The sequence below is a fragment of the Hoplias malabaricus genome, chromosome 3 (genome assembly GCF_029633855.1).
Source record: "Hoplias malabaricus isolate fHopMal1 chromosome 3, fHopMal1.hap1, whole genome shotgun sequence".
NCBI classification, from domain to species: domain Eukaryota; kingdom Metazoa; phylum Chordata; class Actinopteri; order Characiformes; family Erythrinidae; genus Hoplias; species Hoplias malabaricus.
This window is the reverse complement of record NC_089802.1, coordinates 18290028-18312872: the sequence shown is the minus strand read 5'-3', so window position 1 is coordinate 18312872 and position 22845 is coordinate 18290028. Positions and strand designations below refer to the sequence as shown.

General features: G+C 37.1%; 3 protein-coding genes across 6 annotated transcripts in view; 1 reads left to right on the top strand and 2 right to left on the bottom strand.

The window, feature by feature from the left end:
- Positions 1-779: 779 nt before the first annotated feature.
- mettl9 (methyltransferase 9, His-X-His N1-histidine) lies at positions 780-9422 on the bottom strand. 2 transcript variants are annotated; one of them, XM_066664986.1, is made up of 6 exons: positions 9325-9422; positions 9012-9173; positions 4639-4829; positions 3864-4073; positions 3193-3377; positions 780-3033 (listed from the first exon to the last, which is right to left on the bottom strand). In XM_066664986.1, exons 2-6 carry the CDS (start codon positions 9171-9173, stop codon positions 2825-2827), a joined length of 957 nt encoding a protein of 318 aa, XP_066521083.1. In that variant the 5' UTR covers positions 9325-9422; the 3' UTR covers positions 780-2824. The 2 variants fall into 2 exon arrangements, with proteins under 2 accessions (XP_066521083.1, XP_066521082.1); XM_066664985.1 differs by lacking the exon at positions 9325-9422 and having other exon boundaries at positions 9012-9279.
- Positions 9423-9979: 557 nt separating this feature from the next.
- On the top strand, positions 9980-17059 carry cdr2b (cerebellar degeneration-related protein 2b). The gene is made up of 5 exons (XM_066666275.1): positions 9980-10157; positions 11180-11292; positions 13329-13477; positions 14390-14563; positions 14839-17059. Exons 1-5 carry the CDS (start codon positions 10088-10090, stop codon positions 15611-15613), a joined length of 1281 nt encoding a protein of 426 aa, XP_066522372.1. The 5' UTR covers positions 9980-10087; the 3' UTR covers positions 15614-17059.
- Positions 17060-18040: 981 nt separating this feature from the next.
- The window catches only part of polr3e (polymerase (RNA) III (DNA directed) polypeptide E), a 29910-nt gene continuing 25105 nt past the window's right edge, over positions 18041-22845 (bottom strand). For all 3 annotated transcript variants that reach the window (XM_066665563.1, XM_066665562.1, XM_066665564.1), the window contains 5 exons: positions 22758-22819; positions 22192-22676; positions 20193-20270; positions 19830-19955; positions 18041-19705 (listed from right to left, as the gene is read on the bottom strand). In XM_066665563.1, the coding sequence (XP_066521660.1) occupies positions 19649-19705; positions 19830-19955; positions 20193-20270; positions 22192-22676; positions 22758-22819 (808 nt within the window). In that variant the 3' untranslated portion in view covers positions 18041-19648. The remainder of the gene's footprint in view (positions 19706-19829; positions 19956-20192; positions 20271-22191; positions 22677-22757; positions 22820-22845) is intronic.

The following is a 22845-nucleotide window of genomic DNA, read 5'->3' as shown; positions in this document are numbered from 1 at the left end:
GGACTCATATTTAATCTCTACACCTTTTTTTATAGAAATTTTCCACTATTCTGACTGGACCGAGAAAAAAAGCCTGCATTGGTTAATAGCTTTTTAATATGTTCTAGAAGTTTATTTTTTTTTATAAGACCAGAATGATAAAATTAATTTTGAAGTATTTGTTAAGAAGCAGAATTTCTAATGTCTACAGTTTACACTTATGTAGTTTAAGCAATTTTGACTTTTTACTACATCAACCAATGTGTGTCATACTCTATTAAAACAGCACTCAAGCCCATGTAGTGGAAAGGATATAGGCTTGGTCTGGGTTATTGAAATATCTCAACTCAGATCTCAGATTAGAGATTGTAGAAAGCTCAGTGAATCCCTTCTGGTGTAAACAACAGATTCACTACTTACTGCAGCTTCTGAGAATGCAGCATTGAGATAAAGACCCTCATTCAGGTTTAAACTTCAGTTAAAAACTAAACCAGTTAAGATAATGACAGTACCATTGCCCCAACACATCCTCTCTGTCACACAAAACAGACAAAGAAAAGCTGATTATGATCACATTAATAGTAATTTATTGCTTAAAATAACCTAATATTTGAAGTTATAACTTTAATAAAAGGAAATGTGACAGTTTACACAAAATTCTGTTATAGCTTCATTACGATTGGTTTGAACATCAGTGTAATTTGAGACAAAAATATTAATTATTAATTTTGAAAAATAAAAGATGGAATGGTAGGTAAAAATAAATATATCAAATCAAATAAGCATGCCCATGTGTCTGTGAGTTTTATATATATTTATTTTAATGTATTTAACAGAAGAATGGAAGGAACAAAAATCAATGAGAGAGAGAGAGAGAGAGAGAGAGATGGAAGACACAATATAATTATTTGAAGGCAGATTGGTCACATTAATAAATAATAAGCAACAGAAGAAGCAAGCAGCAGAAAGAAGTCAATCAATTATAGGATTTTCCATACTGAGATATCATTGGTATAGCAGTTTAATCCAAGACCAGGCCTAAAACTTGTCTACGAAATCAACCCTTAATACCAGAACTTTGAAAAACATTTTCCAGGCATATTTTACAGAGACATACATAAATAGTCATAATCCAGGCCTTTACACATAAATAAGTGTCAATATAAAAATACAAACACTGTATATTTCTGTAAAATCATCGGTTTACATACAACAACATTAAACCAGCAGAAATATTTGGTCATATGTTTGTTTACTATAAAAATCAAAGAGTAATATTCCTGTTGTTCAGAAACTGAGAAAGAATCCATATACATTTAACATATAGCCAAGTTTTCTGTTTGTTTTTCACAAATTGAAAACTCCACACTGCTGAAATTTAATGAGGAATGGATGGATCCATATGATTCATAATCTTATGTTAACAAAAGAATGCACTTCTAACCTGTGTAGAATGACTTTTTAAGATACAAAGCTTTGTTTCAACAGCAACCAAATTAAGTTTGGTCATGTCTCTGTTCAGTGACGACATCTTTTGTGTAGTTCTGCTTTACTACAGTTTACAGTATTCAGTCTGGAGTTTTGAATGAATAAAAAATTCCAAAACAAAGAAAATACGGAAGATCCAAACTATGCATCAACACAAATACTATCTTACTCAAATGTAACTTGCATGTACACGGTCCTTCACAAAAGTCAGATATGTGAATTCACAGTAGGCACAAGAAGTGTAACGGCACATTTTTCTTTAAAATGCAGGGCTTTCCTTTGTTGTGCACTGATTTCAAGTGATACTGAATGGCAGCCCACTATGGATTCATGGACTGTATTTTATATGCCAGTTGCATAAAGACACTATTCTGTTCAAAGCCAATACATATCAAACAAATTATATGCCACAAGTGTCAAGTATCTCGGTCAAGAGGTATGGTGGTATAACTGGAGAACAATTTACATTTTTCAATACATTAGGACAACAAAATGGAAGAAGACCCCAAGATTATGATGATGATAATTTCTCAATGTACATAATATAACCTATGATTTTTTAAAATAAATAAAATATTTATTTACCAAAGTAGAGGTTTGTATTTTATTGTGATATTTTGTCATGGCTTATTATGGTCTCACTGATACATTAAGATTCCATCAGTCAATTCATGGTTCTTTTAAAATATATGTACACTGTGCAAAATATTTTATATGGAAATATCCTAAACTCTTGGCACTAGTAGTTTGTAACATGTGATAACAGCCTTCATATTCATTGGAGCAGACATGTACAAGCGTTCAACTTTCCTAATAGCTATATTATAATGGAAAAATTTATCCTTGACATCCCATCACAGTGAAAAAATATATCGTCACTGTCCAATGAAAAACATGCATCTCCAAAAAACAGCAACTTTACAGGAGAAGGAAAAAACCAAAACATACTTTCAATGGAAGCATTCTGGAGCAATTCATCATGAAATTTTCTCACAATCTGAAGGACAGCTGCTGTGTCCAAATGATGTATTAAAATAATAAAATAAAAAACTAAAAAAAAATATCCTAAAAAAAAAAGGATATTTTTTTTAATTGGACAGTGACCATATGCATTTAAACAAAGTATATTGGAGTAAAATGAGAAGAGTATTTAATCAATATTAAAATAATCCTGAGATGTGATACATAACCTCACTGACATCTGTATTGATTTTAGCCCTTTATGACATTATGTTAAACCCTTTACCAAAGCCCACAAAATATATTAATATTCCAAAACAGTAATGTTACAGCAGATAAGTTTAAATTCAGATTTTTGATAAGAGAGAGAGCGAGAGAGAGAGAGATTAAATTCACATCAATCCTGAGGCCTGAGTACAAAAACTGCATCATCAAGCACATAATAATCTTGGTTCATATCCCCCTCACATAAGTATGGCAAACGGGTGACTGCCTCCACCTTAAACCCAATTGTCTGGAAAACATCTTGAGACAGGTTTGTAACTTGTTCCTCCCAAGTATTGCCTTTCACTTGGAGGTGTGTTTTTGGACGCACCCATTTTCCACCTAGAAAAAAGCAAAAAGAAGCAAAAAAAAAATCTTCAAGTTTTGTAAGGTAATGCTTTTCATCTTTTAAACTGGAACAAAGAAAAGAAAATAAAGTTTTACCCAGCACAACACAGGTGATAAAAAAGATTAAGTATGCTACTTCATGCATCTTTATACCTGTTTCCACATAAGGCTGAAATGGTAGTACTACGGCCAGGATCAGCCTCCCTGAGCCTGGTACCAAAGCCTCCTTAATGTCTTTAAGCAGTTCCAGTGGTTCATCACATCTGTCCAACAGGTTCAGACAGCTAATGAGATCGAATTTGAACCCAGTCCTATGCCACTCATCAATTTCCAGCAACCTGACAAAACATATTAACAACAGTAATGCATGTAACAACCAAGACATCATGTGTGAAGAGTTCATTTTCATTTGTGTGACACTCAAACATTGATGTGGTCTGGAGTATTCAGTAGTGCTAAGTTGTCCTTCTGGGTTTACAAAGTCCAATAATTTATACGTTTTCCTGTTTTCTAGAGTTAGTGTTATTTTTGATTTTGGTGCCCCATTATGGCTTGAATGCACAATTTAAAAACACTGGATATCATATATTTAAAATTTTCTTAGCTTTAAAAAAAAACAAAACATAAATAAATAAAAAACACGTACCTATATAGACTGAACACACTAAACTTAAAACACATGTTGTGTAGTTGCTAGGAGACACAGTTTGTGTTTTCAGAAAAAAAGGCAAAAGTTTATTGGTGCCTGAGTTGGCACAAGCTGGATGTACAAGCTGTGCAATTCTGACTGTGTGGAAAAATTTTAGGGAATAAATTAAATGCACCTGTAGTTCTTCCTCTGGAGCTGCCACTTCATTGGGAGAGATACTTCAGTGACATAAATCTCTCTGAAATAAGAGCTCATGATATCTGTAATCCCTCCATCCCCAGCCCCAAGGTCCAACAGTTTTTCTCCTCTCCAGTCTGTTTCAATTTTAAGGAGGCTCTGAAATTGATTCCGTGAAAAGACGAACATGGAGCCACGGCCCAGAAACCTTTTAACCAGAAAAGTGCATAGAAACAACAAATACTTTTTACAATACAGTAGCCGATATTTGCCACAGAAGAACCACCTTAGATCCCTAAAGACCCATGTTTGAAAAGATGGTGTCAATGTGGAGAAACCTTTAAGGTTCCATATCAATTAAGTTATGCAGATATTCTTCAAATTCTGTAAGTGTTCTTTACAGTCCTATATCTCATTCACAAAAATTGTGAAAAAAATCACTGACTGAAATGTTAAATAAGAAACCAAATGTTGAGCTTCTTGGGCATCAGAAAAAAACACTTGCCGTCAACTTTATTTTTAAATCAAGTACAATGAAGTGTAATTTGTCCTGCTTTCATATAACTTGTAAAAACTAATGCTGTTCCTCATGTCCATGTTGCAACATGGGACAGCAGCACATTACACAACAGCTACATATAGGGCAGTGTGAAATGTGCCGTATGTACAATAAACGTATTCCAAATAATACATAAACATAGACTGGACAAAACACTAATGTCAATGCTGCATATCAATGCTACAGATAATGGGGAAATGAAGTTAATAGGTACCCATTGATAGATGTCCTTGATATGATGGGACTGAAAATGGTAGAGAAGAATGAATGATACAGCTGGGTGAAAAGCCAGCCAGACTTCTCTGCACTCTGCTGAAGAAAAGCCTGAGTGTCTGTATCCAACTGACTCTGCAAAAACAGCGGGCGGACCATCTCTCCAAGCATGTCTGGACAGCAACGGTACCACTGAAAATACAAAAGATCCATCTTTCATATGTGTGTTGAAACTTATTGAGAAATATTATTTCTTAAAATTACACATTGTGAACACAAATGAGAAGAATAAAATTAAATCCATCCATCCATCCGTTATCCACCGCTTATCCGGGTCCGGGTCACGGGGAAGCAGTCGGACCAAAGAAACCCAGACCTCCCTCTCCCCAGCCACCGCCTCCAGCTCCTCCGGGGGTATACCGAGGCGTTCCCAGGCCAGTCGAGACATGTAGTCTCTCCAGCGTGTTCTTGATCTGCCCCGGGGCCTCCTCCCTGTTGGACATGCCCGGAACAACTCACCAGGAAGGCGTCCAGGAGGCATTCGAACCAGATGCCCAAACCACCTCAACTGGCTCCTCTCGACGTGGAGGAGCAGCGGCTCCACTCCGAGTCTCTCCTGGATGTCCGAGCTCCTAACCCTGTCTCTAAGGGAGAGTCCAGACACCTTGCAGAGAAAACTTCAGCCGCTTGTACCCGCGATCTCGTTCTTTCGGTCACTACCCAAAGCTCATGACCATAGGTGAGGGTTGGGACGTAGATTGAATGGTAAATTGAGAGCTTTGCTTTTCTGCTCAGCTCTCTCTTCACCACAACGGACCGGTACAGAGCCCGCGTTACTGCTGACACTGCACCGATCCACCTGTCAATCTCATGCTCCATCTTTCCCTCACTTGTGAACAAGACCCTGAGGTATTTAAACTCCTCCACTTGAGGCAGGATCTCACTTCCAACCTGGAGAGAGCACTCCACCCTTTTCCGACTGAGTACCATGGACTCGGACTTGGAGGTGCTGATCCTCATCCCTACCGCTTCACACTCGGCTGCAAACAGGTCCCGGCTCAATGAAGCCAACAAGACCACGTCATCTGCAAAAGGCAGACATGGAATCCTGAGACCACCAAACCGGACACCCTCCGCCACTTGGCTACGCCGAGAAATTCTGTCCATAAAAATTGTGAACAGAACCGGTGACAACGGGCAGCCCTGACGGAGTCCAACTCCGACTGGAAACCAGTCGGACTTACTGCCAGCCATACGAACCAGACTCCTGCTCTGTTTGTACAGGGACTGGATAGCTCGTATATAAACGCTCGTATATAAACTCCTCCTTGGATCACCACCTTAACGTGGTGGAGGGGTTTGTGTGCCTGCGTGAGCCTAGGAGCTATGTTGTCGGGGGCAATAGCCCCTGGTAGGGTCTCCCAAGGCAAATTGGTCCTAGGTGATGGGCCAGACAAAGAGTGATCCATAAAGACACGGATGAATATAAAACAAGCATGGACACAGCCTCCCTTGCCCGGAGTAGGGTTACCGGGGCCTCACCCTGGAGCCAGGCCTGGGGGAGGGGCTCCTTGGCGAGCGCCTGGTGGCCGGACTTTCACCTATGGGGTCCGGCCGGGCTTAGCCCGAAGGAGTTACATGGGTCCACTCTCCCATGGGCCCACCACCTGTGGGAGAGGTAGTAATCCGGGTCTGGTGCATTGTGGATCGGGTGGCAGTCGGGGTCGGGGGCCCTGGCGTTCTGATCCTCGGTTACTGAAACTGGCTTTTGGAATAAAATTAAATATACATATATAATATTACAAAATATTTGGTTAAATTATTTACTCTCTGCTTTTAAGTAGATATATAATTTAGATTTGTCAGCCTTAGTAATCCTTTTTTCCCTCTGTACAGATTTTATCTGTTATGTTCTTTTGCCTCTGAAGCCTCTCTTGTGCTTCTATTGTTATTTTGCTTCTGACCACGTTTTCACAGATGGCTGGGTTTTAGAAGACTTTACCATATCTGTATATTGGTAGACTGATTGTGGAGTGGCAGGTGCTCTCAAATCACAGAAATTTAAAATGAACTGGAAAATATTCACAATATTGAATTTCTTCTTGAGAAAATATGAATGAATCAAACAGATGTATACAGGGTGTTTTGGTTTATTTTAGTGCATTTAAATTCTTGGACTTGCATTTAAATGAAAAATGTCCTAGGCATATTTCTTCAACCTGAATATCTAAACTCAAAAGGGATTTTAGAGAGCCCCTGCCCTGCACATTGTACCTGCACTGCTTTAACACATACACTGTAACCTTGAAAGGACAGTCACTTAACTTACTTGAATTAGGTGTGTTGGGAGAAGGGAACATAATAAATGTGCAGGGCAGGGTGCCTCCAATATCAGGACTGAGAAACATTGGCTTACCTTTTTTAGGTCACTGCTTGTTCAGTCTATTAGCTAGAAAAAGGATGGGCAGAACCAGGATCATAGCCAATTAATAACTTTCATGACCAACCAGTCTGTTTAGGGATTGATTCACCATTATTTTCTCATGAGTTTTTAACACAGCGAGTCTTTTTTGTTTGTTCAATTACCAGATTTTTTTCAATGTGTGGTCTCTGGTCATGATGGAGGTAAGGCTTTTGCTTTCTGTTAACTTACATTTAATACAATGCCACAGTTTCAAAAATAGTTTATGTAGGCTGCAGTGATCTAATACCAGGCCTATGAAATATTGTAAAGCCTAATTTTGAAATTAATATAAATGTATTATGACATTTACCTCTAATGGTTTACTCTCAATATTTAAATTTTATTTTGATAACTTGCTAACGTTACAAATTATCTATTTATATAACATATATAATTGTACGAGAGTGCAGTTTTTTTATGTAAATAAATTTAGAGAATTCATTATTCATTTCAAATATATCAATTAGGGGTGTCAAATCTAATATGTTAATAATGCATTTAGGTTTCACAGCATTCATCTTTTTAAAAGGGGACATAATCTAGTTATTTTTTCCGCCACAAGTTAACACAGTTTTCTGGGATTTTTCAAAGAAATATCTGATTTAAGTTTTGTTCAAAATAGCACCTAGCCCTGTTCAGAACGACCAGTTTCAGACACTTTTGAAAACAAGACTGTGTAAACCTCATGTGAGAAGCTAAGCAGTCAGGCACAAGGAGCAGCAGTGCAGGCTTTAGTCACTTTTGTGTTGGTCTATTTTTGTTCTCTGACCTCATTTTCTCCATGCTCGTTGTGTCTTTTTACTTCATTTAACCTCATCTTTGTGCTCTAATAATACAGTTTCAGCATAAAATCTGAAAACCACAGATCGGTATTTAAATCAAAGTAAAATAATGAGTTAATTTACAGTACTGAGTTCTTGCCAAATGTATATATCTAATGCAACAAAAACTGTGTTAAACGGTGTCATATTTAAACTTGACCAGTATATGCTTTTATACCTTTGTTTTAAAAGTAAAATAAATAAAAATTACATTTTGTACCATGATTTTGTAGACATTAACCCTTCATTGAAGACTGTTTAACTTGACTAACTCCAGATAACAGTATCCAAACTCTGCCATATTCTACTCATTTTATTTCACAATCTTTGGACGATAATAGGCCCAGTTGCCTTGCTTGATGCTCACTGTAGAAAGTAACACAGAGTGAACCAGAGTATCTCTAAAGGTCTATATATGCAGGTGTTGTAGCTTATTGTGTCTACCAATATTTCAGTGTGACAATGGCAGACATAAATGATTATTCCTTCCAAAGGAAAAAAAAAAGCTGTGATTAATTGTGCTGAACTACATAAACTTATGTTAATAATTGTGATTCTTTTTTAAAAAATTTAACACCTCTCATAATAGTATGACAATTCCACAGCTATTTGTTTGTTTGTTCATGTGTACAATTTCGCATCATTTTTACTAACACTAACCCTTGAACAAGATCTCACAAATTTTCAAACCCCAGCCATGTCTCATTTTCTGATCACACATACCTAGTGCTAGCTAACAGACCAATATTTTCTTTGTTTCCCTTTTTATCATAGTTTGCATTGGGCAAACCCATGAGACTATTAAAGATTTAAGATGAAACAGTCTAAAACCCACCCAGCCCTGAAAATATGACAAATCTCAAAAGAAAATCAAAGGAGCGGCTTAAGAAACAAAATGTGCAAAGTAAAAAGGAAAGAATCCCCTGGCAAATGTAATATTAAGTGACTGCATGATAATCAAAGACTTGTTTCATAACTGGTATTTACATTTTGTCTTCGCATTCGCAACATATATTTAGCTTAATGTTTTGTACGTAAGTTCTCCTATCATGTTAAAAATGTTCAGCTCAAAATTAACTCTATATTTACCTCTTGAACCTCCTGTCCAGTGAGCTCAGTGCTGGTGACCATGTTCATGAACGCTGCCCGAGCCAGAGGACTGCGGACATACTTCCCAGACCACATTTTTCGGGCTGCTAACAAAACCGACACATAAAATAACACCCAGGCCCCGAAAAGCAGCGTCTTCATCTGTGGAAAACACATTTCAAGACATAAGACAAAATACGACCGGAGACAGCTGCACGGCTCTCATACAACCACCTAGACCTTTCCAGAGGAAACTCATGCCCAGGTTCTCGGCAGAAATACCCTAAGACGCACTGTAAACAAACCAACAAACCTGAAGGTGTGGTGGAGTGTAGAGGCCAACATACTGTCTCTTGAGTAATCCGTAAAACAAACTGTTCCCACAGAGCGTTAGCAGTAGGACTCGGGTAAACTGGAAGAAAAGCAGGTGGAGATGAACCTCTTCCTGGGTTAGATGTGTGAACTCATGACAACCGGCGTGTGCTTGAATTACACCTCCAGCAGGTGGCGCCCTACTATACTAAAACCCAGAGCTTAATTGACGGCTTGTTCAGTGTGTAACACTGTATTCCTCAACGGTTTTTAAACATCCCTTCTCATTTCTATGTTACGGTATTATCAATAAAGGCATAGGAACGGGAAGATGAAGCAGGTTATTCCATCTATCTGTTTATCTGAATGTCCCTGTCTCCCGCATTTACATACAGTATTCACTATTTTGTAAAGTTATAAATGTGATAATAATAGATTGTTAGTTTACTTTATTTGCATTTATTTGTTGCCGTTTGTTTGTTCAAGTTGAATTGTAAGCTTTAAACGCATTTACACCCATGAGAGAGAAAGACACACTGTTATCTATGGTCCAGAGAGCGCACGCCACGTGTTCGCATTGAGACAGGTGTGTGTGTGTGTGTGTGTGTGTGTGTGTGTGTGTGAGAGAGAGAGAGAGAGAGAGAGAGGGACATCTGTAGACCTGTAGACTTCTTACTGTGACCTTAGTGAACGGGGCGAATTAACGGAGACGTCATGTTTACGCTGCATTTTTCCCGCGTTTGTTACTGAGGGCTCTCACAGAGATGATAGCCGAGGAGGAGTTCGAGATTAAAGAGGAAGAACCGTGGTACGACCACCAGGACCTGGAACATGGTAATATCTTTTATTTTACGCAGTGTTTTATGGCACTAATTAGCAATTGCCAAGCTGTCAAAAGAAAATTGTCATGATTCAATTAAAACGGACCTAAAGCATAGTCTTGACTTTTGTATGACATTCGGAAGGTCTGTAACGTCCATAAATAAAGAGGTAATTTTATGCACTGACTTTCCAAGAGATTTATCAGTTTCTCTCAGGGACACTCACTGTACACAATGTTCAACTGTCCAAACACAGATCCTGTAAATTCTATAGAGAAGCACGTAAAAAATAGGAGAGATAAACTTGAATTTAAGCTTTCCATAATGCCAAGTGACAACTAGAGTGATATAAAGCCCCCCCAGCACTCAGCTGTTGAATAGTTGACCTGTGTTAAAGGTACTTTTGGGATTAGTTGGAGTGTGGTTTGTGATTCAGAACTAGTCCTGTTTACTATGAAAGCATTTTTAACACTCTTTCTCTGCGAAAGCCCCATATAGGTTGTTGACTCTTACACTTAGAAAAAAAGACATGGCAGGGGTACGCTGTCATTAAAGGTGCATGTACCTATAACGTTACAACAGTGGTTTAAATGTCCAGTTTTCTTCCCTAAAAGTTCATTACATTCTCCAGAAGGCGAGGTGCATATTTCTAAACTTTAATTGTAGAACTGTGTAAAATGAAACAAAATGTTTTAAGTCCTGGTGATCAACATAACTTAAAAACCTCGAAGATACCACCACAGTGACACAGTGTTTGAGAGTTTGGTTTATACCACATCCTGTGTCTAGTCAGCACATTCACATATTAAGAGCACTGAAAAGACAAAGGTGCTCTGCTAACAGCTGTTTGGATATGCAGAGATAAGTTTTAGTCTTAAAATGACTTGCCACATTATTGCATTAAACTGACTGAGCTGAACCTCTGGTCATAAATTTCCATAAAGTTTTGTTTACATATAACTTATACTTGCTTTAAAATTAATGTGTCTTAACTGCAAGTCAGAACTTAATCAGACACACTCTTTCTGTGCACAGATCTCCATTTGGCTGCTGAGTTGGGTAAAACTCTCCTGGAGAGAAACCATGATCTGGAGCAAGCTCTCCAGCAGATGTACGCCACCAACCAAGAGCAACGACAGGAACTAGAGGTACTAAAACAGAAGTGTGATAAAAGGTCTTTAAGGAAGTGAATGCAGTATTGCGTCATTGTGATTTTAATGCCATCATGTCACAGGGCAAAGATTCTGATGGCTAATGTGCACAGGTGCTTAGATTAACAGATTATCTCAAGGTCATAAAGATATAAATTGCTTCTGCCATGCGGTGGATTAAGCATGATGGTTTATAAAGGGCAAATGAAAATTCAGGGAAAAAAAATCAGTGTCAGCAACACATAAAATATATCATGGATATAATCACTGACAAAAATAAGTAGAGAATGCAGACAAAAAAAAGGCTGAAAACAAACATTAGCATTACTCTGTAGGTGAAGGCTAAGCATAAATAGTGTTTCCTAATTAAAGTTGTTTAAACATGAGCACAGATATGAACATTTGACAAGATACTCAGGGTCAGATTAATGAATCTTTCTTAAACTTGGTAACAAGTGGAGATTTGAGAGCAGTTGATGAATCAGCCTCAGGGCATGAAGAGGTGCAATTGATGAATATCAGCATGGTTTGTAACATGCTCTGAAGATCATGCTATCAGATTTGACCACAAATAACACAGCTAAACCTGGACAAGAATGATTCTGCATATTTTATTCTCTGAATCAGGCAGTAGTGTTTATTAAGGCAGGAACAGGGGTTATTAATAAGCTGAAGTATGCAGACTTGACGGCTGAGGTGAGGGAACACGGGTGGCAGGCACAGGTTAGACAGGTGGAGATAGGTGTTAGGCGATTTGTAGCCAAGTCTGCCACATCCCTGCTTGTGCAGTTTGGCATCAGGGGCTGAAAATATTCATATTTTCATATATGACACATATATGTCATATTTTTTTGCACACAATGTAGTTAAGACCACCTTGTGAATGTAAAGTAAATTTCAAGAAAATTACTAGTTGGGATCAAATCCAAATCATATTAGGTACCACTTTAAAATAAGGCTACTTATATATGACTACACTTATAAAAATATAAACATGGTTTACAAACTGTTTATTAATGTTTACTAATTAGACTATAAATACATTACAATTCATACTTAGTAATTTATAACACATAGATAGAAAGGGTAACAGTGACCTCTTGTTTGCCAAATAGGGAACCCACATTAATCTACATGGTTAAACTTTAAATCTTGCCAGATATTTAGATATTATATTCAGATATTTAGTGTTTTCCATCAGTCAACATTAAACCTGCCAGCTTCAGCACATATATGTTAATACGTTTAACCATTTAAACACCAAGTACAATCAATTAACGACTGATAGAATGTTTTTTAAACATTGAAGTTAATGTGATGTGTGCCTTAACAAGAAATTCACACTCTTATGTCTTTACCATGACCGTTTCAGAAATAGATAAAAGAAAAAAAAAGGTCACTGTTGTTTTTATTTAATTTTTTTTAAATTATTATTAGTGACCTTTAATGTCTTTACAAACTAATTAATAACAATGTAATAAACAGATTATAAACCATTTATGAATTTTTTTGTGTCTATTAGCCCTATTTTAAAGTATTACCAAATATTCTTTTCAACTTCTGAAAAATGTACCTAAAACAAATATACATTTAATAAATTGGCTTTGAGTTAAAAATCAGGTTTAAACAGAAGAATTAAATTAAGACCAAGATCAATGGTGAAATCCTAGAGAAGACAGAAGTAGATAAAACACATCTTTGTTCTGAGACTGGAGTCTAGAACTACAGTATATTACTCCCAATCAAAATCATGTATCTCCATTTAGTTGATTTTTAATTTAATAGTCAATTGAACACAGCAGATGTCCTTCACACTGTGTGAAAATTTCATGATAAATGGACCAATTGAGACGCTCCAAAATTACTTGGAATAAAATCTGATTTACACTGACTTCCACTGAAAGTTTTTTCCTTCTCCTGTAAAGTTACTATCTTGGGAGATACATGTTTTTGATTGGAAAGCAACTATATATCAGTAATAAATTCAGATGACAATAGCTCTAGTTTTTCATACGCTTTTGGTTCTTTTTCAGTATCTATCTAAGCAGGTGGTCTTGCTCAGGTCAATGAATGATCAGCATGCTAAAGTCTATGAACAGCTGGATGCCACTGCACGAGACCTGGAGCAGAGCAATCAGAGACTTGTCCGAGACAACCGCTCCGCCCAGCTTAAGATCAATGGGTAAGGCAGGTCTTATGAGACAGAAGGCAATGAGAAGCCACTGTCATTGTTATGATCTGATTTAAAGCATGCTTAAACAAGTTTTTTTGGAATATGTATCAAAACCTGATGTTTTTCAAACAGGGCCCCTTTACATCTGGGAATTTTTCAAATGGTCGGCTAGAACAATCCAAATTGACATAATTACGTATATCATTATAAAATGCACAGTTCCATGACCTACTGTCACGGCTGCGCAGGGAGGACGAGGGAGGCAGACGTACATGCAAGGATTTTATTTAACAAAAGACAGAATCAAAATAAACATGGGTAGATACATGGAAATTAGGCAAGACTAAACTATGAACTAACCAAAGACAGACAGGAGACATGAACCGGCATAGACATGGGAGACACAGAGACAGAATAACATATATCTACACACACAACACCAGACAAAGGAGCACTCAAAGCACAGGGGTATATCAGGACAAGACAAACGAGGAACACCTGGAGACAATAATGAGACAGAGGCAGGACTATGGTGGTACTAGGGCAGAGACAGGAACAACAACAAACAGAGGCATGTGCAACATGAGCACATGGTGGGGAAAACAGACAAGACTGGGCCAGGATGTGACACCTACATGCCGTTCCAGAAAATAAGATGACTGTACAGTGTAGTTACTCCCCCAAGGTGCAAAAAATGTAAATGTGGTCTTAAAGGTAAAAAACACTACTTGAGGCAAACTTGTGATCTTTATATATTGAATTACATTATTGAAAAACAAAAGAAAAACAAAAAGTTTTGGTTTGGTTCCAGTTGATGCTACAGAAAACCTACAAAATACAGCATAGTTATGTTCCTTAAATTCTGCTCAAGAAAACTGTGAATTAAAAGGGTTGTAACCAAGATGCTGTTCTTGTTTGAAGGCTCATAGAAACTATAAACAGCCTGCAGTGTCAGGTGGAAGAGCTGAAAAGGGAGGTGGAAATTTTGAAAGCTGTTCCATCTGATAGGACCAAAGTGGATGTGCTGGAGCCCCAGTGGACAGCCAGTACCAACACACTTAATTGCTGGAAGGAGAAAGAGCCCCAGTCACACAAGTAAATATTTTATTGTATTGAAACAGACACCATTCCTACATGTTTTTTTGTGTCTCATTATTTTTCTGTCTACTTTTTACATTTGGACAAAAAAAAGACATATCTAAGCAGAAAATTCAACTAAATATTTTTATTTATGTCACATACTCTCATTTTAATCCAGCATACATATGAATAGTAATCTAATATAAACATACGCACTTTCACAATTCTCTTGCACATTTTATATCTTGGGTAATGTCTCTAGTTTTCACTATACTGTTTATTTCACACAGGTGCACAGACTTTGAACACTCTGTGCTCTTTGTTCCTGCAAGCATTCCCTCTGTAGAAGAGAATGACGAAGAGGATGAGCATTTTGCCCTTCTGCACTCTGTAGAGACACTGCAGACTCAACTGGATGCAGAGCGTACCCTGAGGGAGGCTGTGGAACGGGACGCTGAAGTTCTGGCTCAAGAGATCAGCAACTTGGAACCACGTTTGACTCTGCTGGAAGGGTATAAGGCTCGTCTTGCTGAGCTGGAGGCTGAAGTTGAGGAGCTCAGGCAGCTGTGGCGTTCGGCCTCAAGCTGGAACAGCTGGTCCCAAATGCTTCTGCTGCCAGACACAGAGTTCCTCGCCTTAGAGGAAGATACCTGTGAGAAGTGGCCAAGAAACCATATACTCAAACGCTGCTGCAGCGAGAGGCAACTGAGGGAGACCCATAGTGAGGACAATGCCCTGAGGAACACAGGGAATGCTAATGTTTTTATCGGGCATTCGGAGACAGCAAAGTACCCCCCGGGCATCTCCCTACTAAACGAAGTGGATGCTGAGTACAGCGCCTTGCAGAGAAAATACAATGACCTTTTGCGCTGCTTCCAAGAGGGGTCACAGTCACAGAGCCATAAAGCTGTGCAAACAGCCCCATTTCAGTGCCTAACCCCACCTACAGTTGAGCACATATGCTCCCAGGTTGTCAGTACACAAGACAGTGTTCCACAGCCTGAGTACAAAGTGCTTTTCCAGGAGATATTTACCTGTATTCAAAAGATCAAGGAGAATATATAGGAGAACTAGGCCAGGTTCTGTTAATTCTGTAATGCACCATGATGCCTTCTCTATACAAGCCTCTTAGGTTTGTCCTCTAGAAGGACTTGGCAAGTGTCCCAGTGTGTGGTTCACATATAATCAAGTGCTGAGAAGGCGAACAGGAACCTTAAAGGGATTTAAATGTGAAACAAATAAGAGATATCTTATCTTGTTCGGCAAATTGTACAAAATTACGTAAATCAAATTTAGGCACACACTGGAGATTCTTTTTCCTTAGTCTTAGATTTTTAAAAGCATTGTGAAACTTTATTTAGACTTTATTTATGCATGTCCCAAAACAAAACTCAGCAGCTACATACATTTATTTGGCAGTGGTATAACCAATAGAGAATGTGTACTAGTAGATAATAAATATTATTTGATTAATATTTTAGAGAGTAAATAAAACAAGAGGATCTTGATTGTAAAGTGTTGGCTAAGAAGAACATTTAATGTGTATTCCTAATGGATTTGTTTATTTCAGACTATTCATTTATTAATTCTGATATATATAACCCTGAATTATGGATATAGCCTCAAAGGTAGAGTTAGCTGATTATAGAGAGAATATTAGAATTTTCCCTGCTTTTAGTCTAAGCTGATTTTTGTAACTTTGTTTGTGGCAAGGTTTGACAAAATGTAAATATGTATTGTTCCATGACTAGTGTATTTTACCACTTTTAACATCACATTTACCACTCTGATATCTATATTATTATTTATTTATCCCTGGATAGCATGGTGGCAGAACCTTAGTGTTGATGACTCACATCTCCATGTTTAGGAGGTTGTATACATTGTTTCAATCACCGCCTTGGGTCACACTTTGAGGATTTGTGTGTTCTCACTTTGTCTGAGGGTGTTCCCCGGGTATTGCAGTGTCCTCCAACAGTCCAGAAAATTAATACTGGTGGGTGAATTGGCTGTGCAAATGAGGACATAGATGTGAGTGACGTGTGTGACGGCCTGGCACTCCATCCAACCTGCCAACCTGCGGGTAGGCTCTGGACCCTCTGCAACCCTGAAGAGGATGATGTGTTTACAGAAAACTAATGAGTAGACACATTTGTTTATATAGAGTTTTTGCCTATTTTCCTCTCTGGTTAATAATTGTCCCTAATTCCTTGATATTGCATGCACTCTGATAGATCTTAAACATTGGAGTAGCAATTAAAAACTGCAATATATTTCATAATTATTTAACAATTATAAAACATAAGCTGTTATTTTAATGGGATACAGTTTCACAGCTCCACGCCACACAACCATTTTAATAGATTTTTTTGTCATTGTGTCATTTACTGTGTGTAATGTCAGTGTTCTTATCCTTTAAATGTACTTTCAAAGATAAACCTCTTTAAAGCTGGTCTCTGACTTGAGTACCTGACACATTAATTATTCATTTGAACAATTTCTTTGCATTGAGTCGATTTAAATTATCAAGAAAAAAAATGCAACCATACGTTTCTTTTCCATTTGTGCAGTGTTTACAATTATTTAACACTGAATGGATGTAATGTTTAAATTTTATATCATAAAACAAAACAAAATAAATCATCTAAAATTACTTTACATTTTACTTCCTGCGAATGCCTTTATTAGGCAGGATGACATGAATTGTATGGAGGTATGTTAGGGTAAAAAATTTAGTTCATTTGAAAGAAAAAATCTGAAACTGAAAGTTCAAATCTTGAGATTGAACTTTGAAAAATACAACAGTGCTGAAAATCTGCAATTGAAAAATATAAGACTTCAAATATCAAAATATATAGGAAAGTAAAAATTAATAATAATTTATTCCAAAAAAATAATTTAATCAAAATTGTTTATATCGAAAAAAAAAACATCTAACACTTTTTATTTTGAATGCACTGTTGTATTTTTCAAACAATTGGACAACTATAAAAGTGTTTATTTAGTTAAATTATATATTTAAACAATTTCATGTAATTTTATATTACAGGTTTTCTGCACTTGCCCCAAAGTGTTTGTGAGTGAGATTTCTAAGATAGACTGTAAGATTTAAAAAAAAAAAAAAAAAAAAAAAAAGAGAAATATGTTAACCATATTATGATTTTAAATGGCAAGCTAAAAATACTGAATAATGAATGGAATTGGAAAGGGTAACATTATATTAAGTGCTACATATTTGTGAAGCAGTGATAACATTTTGAAGTTATTGATCTGCAGTGTAATGTAATATGTAAAAATTACAGCATTTTTAATTATATTTGTGGTTTCAAAAATAACGAATGCTATTTCACATATTAAGTGTAAGAGATTATTCAAATCTACAGCACAAATTAATTAAAACAATAAAAAACAGTATTACAAGTGACAAAAGTATTTCGGGTTGTGGCGTCAACAAAATATGGCTGCAAAATAAACTCTACACACAGAATGAAAGCAGAAGTAGGTTGCAGTGTTTATTATTGAGCATCATGATATCCAAATCAAATAGCTTATGTCCACATTTAGGTTAAAACTCCTTTGTGACTGTGTCCATATATTCATACCTAAAGATGAATTTCTGACAATATGGAATGTTTCAAACTGATGAACAGGTTCAAAGAACCAAGATATCTTGAACAATAATAAACAGCCTTCTGTTAGGAAAGAAAGGGCTTCATTGTTAATGTTCCAGTCATAACAAAAATGATAATGATATTTCCCCTGAATAATTTGGAGGCACTTTCTCTTGTCCTAAAAAGCATTTCAGAGTCACACTGTCTCTTAAGCCCACACTATCCAGCACCGATTGCAGAAATCCTCAGTTTCACCTCATATGACACTGACAAAATCATACACAAACTCACACTCCAACTGTAACACTAAACACGACTCCTCAAAACATAGACCATCATAGCAAGCCAGAAACAGACTTTACACTGCACTCCCAGAACACAGCAATGGTGTAAAATAAAAATACAGACTGCTGTCCTGACAAATGCTTTCTTGAGATTTAAGGATTTAATCAAATTTGCATCAGTTTCAAATCTACTACCTAACCTCATGGCCTAGCTGTTTTATATTCAGGGACTACAGTCTGAAAGGCCACATAAGAATAGTCAGAATGCTGCAGTTTTAAATGCTTATGCCTTCAGTCAAGATTCTTTGCAGTAAACCAGTACAACATTCCATAATTACACCATAACTTACTGCCCACAGGAGGGTTATTTTTTTCTTTTTCCTTTATATTAGCTGTGCGTAAATGCTCCATGTCCAGTCCACTTAATCCTAGGGCCATTCTCATGGAGTCAAAGCTTTACGTCTACTGTTTCTTACTTTGAGAAGAAATGTAAACATTTCAAATGAAAGAAAGAGCACAAATATGCATAGAGTAAGTGTTAATAAACAAAATCAGAATCAGTATTTTACACGTTCAGAACCAATGAAATCACATGATCTGGTGCCCTTTTCCTCTCGGAACGGTACAGTATAATCTTATCATATATTCTAGCTAAAAAAAAAAAAAAAATAAAAAACAAAAAAAACCCAACCGTCAACTTTATATAAAACCTGAGATGAGGAGCATAAACAGCACCTCAACCTCTCACAGTCAATTAAGTCCTATTACATTTCTCAAAGGCCGCAAACAAGATAAAATGTACTCATTTATTAGTAATACCTAAACTTTCAAAAAAGGAAATCGTGAGGAAAAAAAAAAATCTGTTATGCCCTTTGCACATACTTATTCCTCATTTTATAATTTCACTAGACATTTCCATAGGATCAAGTGGACATCCAGCCCTTTTTATGAATTGAGGTGTTCTGCAAGCTTCTGTTAGCTCATATTTTGGTTATGCTCGGATATGTGTCCAGAAAGGTAAACAAAGCAATGTTCTAGAGCAGCAAATGGACCTCTCTGTCCTCCACAGCTGAGCTTTGCCAGCTGAGGGCAGTGATTGTTTCGTGTGTCTGCTCCATCTCTCCATGGTGAGTTTACTCTCACCAAACTCGAAGGGAGAATTTTTTTTTTGATTCACAGGGTCCCTAGGATCCCTCTCCTTGCTGTCAGGACTGCACTGTGCCTTTCAGGTACCACATTCCTCCTAAGCTGACACAGCATTCCTACAACAGATTTAAAAAAATAAATAAATAAATAAAAGTTAAGGAACACTAGGCATTACCAAAAATGGGAGTTAAAGGCATGCTCAGGCCCTTTAAAATGCTGTTTATAAAGTTCTGCTGATACCTTGAGTAGTCTGTCCACATCAGATTTGGTAACGGCATCGCCAAGCTCCTGTGTAAGTCGACTTTGGATAATGTTTCTTCGTACTCTGTAATTCTTCATGAAAATTTCAAATAGAGTCTGGCGGTGCTATATGGGAAAATATTGAAAGTAATTTCAGATCTGAACCTGAGCCAAAATGACAAGGCAGTTCTAAAAGCAACTAGATTAGACTGATTTTAATATAAACAGCCAACAAGAATGTGTACTGAAAGTTCAGCCATTCGTCTTCATGATCAAATGACTATAGAATCTTATAAACAAAATACTACACATTAAATAATAGTTAAAGACATTGTGCAAGTACAAATTATTGTGAGCCATTACCTTATCAAAGGTTTCACCACTCTCCCACAAGACAAAGACCTTCTGTTCATCGGCACTAGCACTGCTTTGAGGAGGAAACTGCACAACAGAGACAAAAAAAAAATGTTTAATAACAAAAACATTCAAACGTTTTAATTAATCTCTATAAAAACTACACCACTAATGATATATGAACTGGTATTAAGATGAGCATTGATAAGCACACCCTTTAATGGCAAAGACAATACAAACAAAAAGGCACTGTTGTGTAAAATAAAGGTATAAAACATCAGAAATAACATGCATGGAAAGGACTGCTATTTTTTCCCAGATTGTTTTAAAAGTATAGGAAAGCACATTTCCCCACATAAAATACTTTCATCATTTGAAGAGGAAAGAACTGAAAAGGAAGACCTCTGAAGAGTCAAGCACTTGTACAAACACACATTTCTCTTGTATTCAAGAGATACCTCCCCAATCCCTGGCATTAGGCAAGTCTTAACAGTAATGGGCTTTGTCACCAAGAATAGCAGTTATGTAACACCCGTCATTCTGCCCTACCCAGTATACCCTAAGACCAGAATAAAGGATTACACCTTAAACCCAAACAGAACTGGATTAAGCTACAGACTAATGAGTGCAACATCTAAACATATTAGGCCAAGCCCAAAGCATTTAGGGTTGAACTGCCATGTAGATTTAAGTTTTTCATTTCTTCATTCAAAACTAAGGCTTGAACAAATGGAAAACCCAGTTTGCACAAAATTAGGGACACAGTGCTAAATGCAAATTAAAACATAGTTAAAATTATGCACACACCATTTAAACGTTACACTTAATTAACAATATATCAAATTTAAAAATTGAGAACTGTTACTGCATTTTGAAAGATATTTGTTCATTTAAAATTGGATGGCAATTACAAGGTCAGTGGCATGACTGGGTACAAAAAGTGCATGTCAGAGAGGGTGAGTCTTTCTGAATATGGGGAGGGACCATGGGGTGTGTAAAACACTGTGTGGGCAAATAGTAAAACTTTTCATGAACTAGGTTTATCAAAAAATAGCAAAGAACATGGGAATTCCTTCATGTAGAGTACATGATATCATATATCTAGATAGGTAGAGTACATGATATCTCTGATCTTCCTGGCCCAAAGTGGCACTGAATTAAAAACAGACATGTATCTGCAGTGGAAATCACTGCATGGGCTCAGAAACATTTGACCAAACTACCGTCTGTGATCATACTTCATTGTTGTATTCACAAACAAAAGCTGAAATCCATGCAAAGAAACCATAAACAACAGTTTCAAGAAATGTCATGACCTTCACTAGCCCAATTAAAATGAACTGATGCAAGAGTGAAACGTGTCCTGTAGTGAAACAAATGTGAAATGTGAAATAAAAGTGCACAGTTCAAAAGCCAACATCGATGATGGTTTGGAGGTGCATTAGTGCACATGGCATGGGTGATTTGCACATCCGTGAAGACACTGTTAATGCTGAAATATATATACACATTTGGAGAAACATGCTGCCTTCCAGATGTCATGTTATTTCAGTAATATCAGGCCAATCCACATTCTGCATGGCTCTTTACTAAAAATCTGGGTGTTAAACTAATCCAGACTTGTCCCCCCACCTGGAAACAACTGGTGTATTGCGAAAGCATAAATACTAACAAAAACAGCAAGCTGTTGAATAACTGAAATCCTATATAAAACAAGAATGGGAAAACATTTCACTTTTAAAACTACAGTAACCAGTTTCCACAGTTCATGTCCTAAATTTTTTTTAAAGTGCTGTTGTCATTAAGAGTTTCAACATTTAAAATATGTCTTTGTACTACTGTCAATAAAATACTGGGTTTAATGATTTTCGTCATTTGTATTTTTTATAACATTTTGCACAGTGTTCCAACATTTGTAAAATAATCATACTACTCTCATATATGAATTGGCAGATGATTTTCAGTTGTAACTTTTCAGGCTGGTAATTCAGGGCCTTTGTGTACTCACAGGCACAAGTATCTGTTTGCAGTTGCTGTGGAGAATTGTGTCCTGGAGCATACGATCAGTGACATGGCCAAACAGGCAGTGGCCTGTCGGCAGGCTGGCGAGGTGTAGGTTGAACAGACGTTTGACCTCACTGAGACACAGCACAAAGTGCTTTCTGAAAGTGTTCCGTACAAAATCTTGGAGCTCTGGGATAGAAGTCTGTCCAACCCCATGGTCACTGTGGGGGTCCATATTAGGTGACTCTGCAGAAGGGTAACCATTGAGTGAACCATTCAGGAGAGCACTGGATGTGTCCATAGACTCCTCAGGATCACTCATAGGTTCTTCTTTAATTCGCACAGTTGCTTCAGTTCCAATGGGGGCAGAAGACATATTAGATGCTTTCAGTCTTCTGGCATCCAAGTCCTTCTGCAGAGAGACCTGCTGTTGCCGGGCATTTTCTCGAGCAACCTTCAGCCGTTGTTCACCACTGATATACTGCGATTCTAAGAAAACAAATTTAGTAACATATCCTACTATTATTTAAACACGTTGTACATATAAACACAAATGTACTGATGTGATACCTGTTTGAGTATCCTTTTTCTGCAGGAAGTCATCCTTCGAGAAGTTGAAGACTTTTTCTAACCTGTAACAACAGTCAATTATTGGCTT

Coding starts and splice junctions, on each gene's coding strand:
- cdr2b (XM_066666275.1), top strand. CDS start 10,088: ATGATAGCCGAGGAGGAGTTCGAGATTAAAGAGGAAGAACCGTGGTAC. Junction 11,293..13,328: donor AGCAACGACAGGAACTAGAG/GTACTAAAACAG, acceptor GTTCTTTTTCAG/TATCTATCTAAGCAGGTGGT. Junction 14,564..14,838: donor AAAGAGCCCCAGTCACACAA/GTAAATATTTTA, acceptor TATTTCACACAG/GTGCACAGACTTTGAACACT.
- mettl9 (XM_066664985.1), bottom strand. CDS start 9,188: ATGTGTTTTCCACAGATGAAGACGCTGCTTTTCGGGGCCTGGGTGTTA. Junction 4,074..4,638: donor TCAAGGACATCTATCAATGG/GTACCTATTAAC, acceptor TCTGGTTAAAAG/GTTTCTGGGCCGTGGCTCCA. Junction 3,378..3,863: donor CTCCAGAGGAAGAACTACAG/GTGCATTTAATT, acceptor ATGTTTTGTCAG/GTTGCTGGAAATTGATGAGT.